Source organism: Portunus trituberculatus, chromosome 30 (genome assembly GCF_017591435.1).
Source record: "Portunus trituberculatus isolate SZX2019 chromosome 30, ASM1759143v1, whole genome shotgun sequence".
In the NCBI taxonomy this organism is placed as follows: domain Eukaryota; kingdom Metazoa; phylum Arthropoda; class Malacostraca; order Decapoda; family Portunidae; genus Portunus; species Portunus trituberculatus.
Genome location: NC_059284.1, coordinates 1,082,007 through 1,085,878, shown reverse-complemented (window position 1 = coordinate 1,085,878; position 3,872 = coordinate 1,082,007). Strand labels below are relative to the sequence as shown.

The following is a 3,872-nucleotide window of genomic DNA, read 5'->3' as shown; positions in this document are numbered from 1 at the left end:
CACATTTGTTTTCCTTTCATTACCTTACGAGTATTTACTTAGGAGGGAGGTGCTGTTTCTGATGCATCTGTCTCTTGTTACAAAGAGTTAGCCAGAATTAGGAACAAATGTCTTGATACCTCCCTCTTAAAGAAGTCGTAGGAAGATGGAAATACAGAAGGAGGTAGACTGGTAGAGAGTTCCAGAGTTATCAGAGAAAGATATGAATGATTGAGAATACTCTGCTTAACTCTACCAGTAGAGAGTGGACAGAATACTGAGAATGGGGATGAGAAGAAGAAAGCCTTGTGCAGCGAGGTAGCAGAAGGGGAAGTATGCAGTGTATGTATGTATGTGTATGTGTATATATATATATATATATATATATATATATATATATATATATATATATATATATATATATATATATATATATATAGTGTGTAGCTACTTTGGTATGCGGCTTACGCACCCACTGGTCTACAAGAGTCAATCACTACTTTGACGTACGATCTGCTACATGTTTTATTTATTCATTATGATTTAAATCCAACATTCAACATATACTTATGTTCATAAAAAATGTAATCACATCAAATTGTGAAACAAAGAAACCATAAAATGTACCACTCACAGACAGATCGAGGCAATGCTTAGATTACAAATTAAAAACTATTACAATAATCATAGTGCCAATGAAGTCTCACAGCGTCTTTCAAATAGAATACGGAAATTTAAGAAATTATATACCATTATTTCACATAAATGTGGAAAGTTATGTAGTGACCATCTCCAGAAATTATACGATGTGTTTAAAAAGCGTCGAGCTTTGCTGGAATTTTTATCATAGAGACCTTGTACTGGTGGATATACTACCATATGAGTTATGTACTATGTAAAGCGAAATAATCAAAACAAATTTTGTTACGATGAATAAATAGATAAATAATGATTACGTTGATGAATAAATAGATAAATAATGATTACATTGAGCGTGACAAAGATAACGATGGTCTGTTTTTTCCCGTCCGAAATCCCCCCGGGGGAAATATGGCCCAGGATATATATCCCCTGGAGAATTTTGTCCCAGGATAATATTCCCTCCTCTGGCCCAAGATTCTCCCAACCCAGCGACAAAACTAGCAATGTGTAGCAACTTCAGCCTGCCACACTGGATAATTATCATCACAACAAAACTACCATCACTAGGGCTGTTGACAATCGCTCTCTTTTTATCTGTTTTCCTTCTAGTCTTGGCGCCAACATGTTTCACAGTTATCCGAGCAGTGGTAGTGGAAACAGGTGCGCCAGAATATGGAGGAGCTCCCTTACCACACAGACGTACTACTAATATCTGGATAGCAGGAAGTATCCTGATGGACTAAACAAAGACGAAAAGCGTGATATAAGAAAAAAGATGGATATTTAATGCATAAACCTAAAATAAATAATGAAGTTCAGTTACGTCAAGTATTGATGAAAACGGAAGTGAGCAGAGTTATCAAAGCGTGTCATGAAGGGTTTGGTGGTGCACATATGAGAAGGGATAAGACAATTGGAAAAATTACTGCTGAGTATTATTTCAAGGACATCAAAGAACTTTTTAGTGATTATGTTTTTAAATGTGACAAGTGCCAGAGAGCAAGTAATAAACCAATAATGCAAGCTCCAGAGTTACATCCACTGTCTGTTCCTAAAAAAAGTTTGGTCTCAGGTTGGAATGGACTTGATCGGTCCCTTGCCGCAGACAGAGGACACTGTTACATTATAGCAATGACGGACTACTTTACGAAATTTCCAGTTGTTGATTGATTGATTGATAAGTTTATTGTTGAAAAAAAAAAGTACAACAAAGGAGATGGGAGGAGCCTGCCACCCATCCCCTAAACAAATGTTCATAGAAAACTAATGTATTGCAGTACAAAAATAAATAACCTTAAGTATATTTACATTATTTACAAAGGTGGAGCAAAAAGTGGGAAATCCTTGAGGATGGCAGGGATGATGTCATTGTTGGAGAACCAGCTTATCATTGGTGGCAGGTCCCAGTTCCCCTGTGGGCAGAAATGCACCAGCAAGGGACACTCCATGACATAGTGGGCAAGTGTGTGCCCTGCAGGACTGTGACACAGCTTACAGGGCACAGCAGCAGCCCCACTGACCTCCCAATAGTACCTGTAACCCAGCCTGAGACGCATAGCAACAAGGTCATGGGCGGCACTCTTCCTGCCATAGGTGACACTGTTGGTGTGGGAGACATGTACATAATGGACTGAACTGGGACTGCCTTTCCCATAACAAGTGTCAAGGTTATGAGCAATGGTGCTGCAAACATGACGTTTAAGCTGACCCTTGATGTTATTATAAGTGTGTTCAACAGGACAGTAAGCAATGTCCTCAATAAGGGAGTGACGGGCAAGAACATCAGCTTTTTCATTATGGGAAATACCAACATGAGAAGGCACCCAGGTGAAACATACTCTGAGATTATCTCTCTCCAAGAGATCAATGACACTAAGACATTTGTTGATGAGATCACAATCAGCAGGGGAAGGAGACAACAATGAATATAAGGCACCCTGACTATCAACAAAAAAGTAAACATTTTTCCCCAAAGGAAGGACAATTTGTAAACCTTCTAGCATGGCATATAGTTCTGCCCTTGTAGAGGACAGGTTGTCAGGAAGCCTCTTAAACACTTCAGTGTCAGTGTATTCAGAGGGAGAGGTGTAGTTGCGGATGAACAGGCCACATCCAGATTTGCTGCCATCCACTGAACCATCACAGTAAACATGTACAGCCTGCACCCTTGAGTAGTTAGACAATTTATGCATAAAAAGATCTTTAAGTTCATGTGGGAACCAGTTATATTTAGGAGCAGCAAGTTTTTCTATATCTACACTGACTTTGTGAGGTCTCCAAGAGGGGGAACCAGAGGTGGTAACAACATTGAGGTAGGAGTCAAGGACATCAAATTTGGTTAGTGATGTTAAAAGCTGTCTCAAGTAAGAGTTAGCAGGGGCCCTGGGGTTAGCATGAAGGTGGGCAAGGGAACGCAAGGGTTGGCTGGTACCATTACATGCCATCCGACACAGTGCACGGCAGGTGATTTCCTGTATTCGACAAACAATGGTGGGGAGGTCCAATTCTGCTCGGAGAACTTCAAGCTTTGCAGTCTTTGGGCAGCCTAAGATTACTCTCATGCTCTCATTCTGAATGTACTCAAGGGGTTTCAGCTGTGTTGGACTATACCGAAACAAGACTGGAGCAGCATAGTCTATTAAAGCCCTGATAACAGAAATGTAGAACATCCTAAGCACTGGGATACCCACACCATAGCCCCTGTGAGCTAGCACTCATAGCAGAGCAAGCTGTAACAAACATTGATTGCGAACATAGGTAATACAGTGAGAATCCTTAGTAAAACCGAGTTGAGCTCCCAAGTATGTATTTATAGCACTGCACACGACTGATTTTTATGGAATTTATACTTGGTAGTCTGCAAACTCTGGGAGTTGCTTGAAATTTAGTTTTAGTTTCATTGATGACAAGTTGTTTTACCTTTATAACACAAATAAGCAGCAGAAGTTGCACAGTTCTTTTTAGATACCATATGTGAATTTGGCTGTATAGAAAACTTGATCACTGACCAAGGGAGAAAATTTGTCAACAAACTGAATGATATCATAATACTATGTGCCAAGTTACAGATAGACCACAGAATTGCTTCAGCCTATCATCCACAAACAAATCGATTGCAGGAGAGATTTAATCAAACCCTCGAAAGAGCTCTTATCAGATGTGTTAATGAGAAACAGAACGATTGGGATTTGCACATATTCGGATATCATACTTCGGTCCATGCCAGCACTGGTGTTACTGAGCCTTTCATT

General features: G+C 39.8%; 1 protein-coding gene across 1 annotated transcript; it reads right to left on the bottom strand.

The window, feature by feature from the left end:
- Window positions 1-1,986: 1,986 nt before the first annotated feature.
- Window positions 1,987-3,290, bottom strand: LOC123510709. The gene is made up of 2 exons (XM_045266043.1): window positions 2,117-3,290; window positions 1,987-2,033 (listed from the first exon to the last, which is right to left on the bottom strand). The coding sequence occupies exons 1-2, from the start codon at window positions 3,288-3,290 to the stop codon at window positions 1,987-1,989; spliced, it is 1,221 nt and encodes a 406-aa protein (XP_045121978.1).
- Window positions 3,291-3,872: the final 582 nt, after the last annotated feature.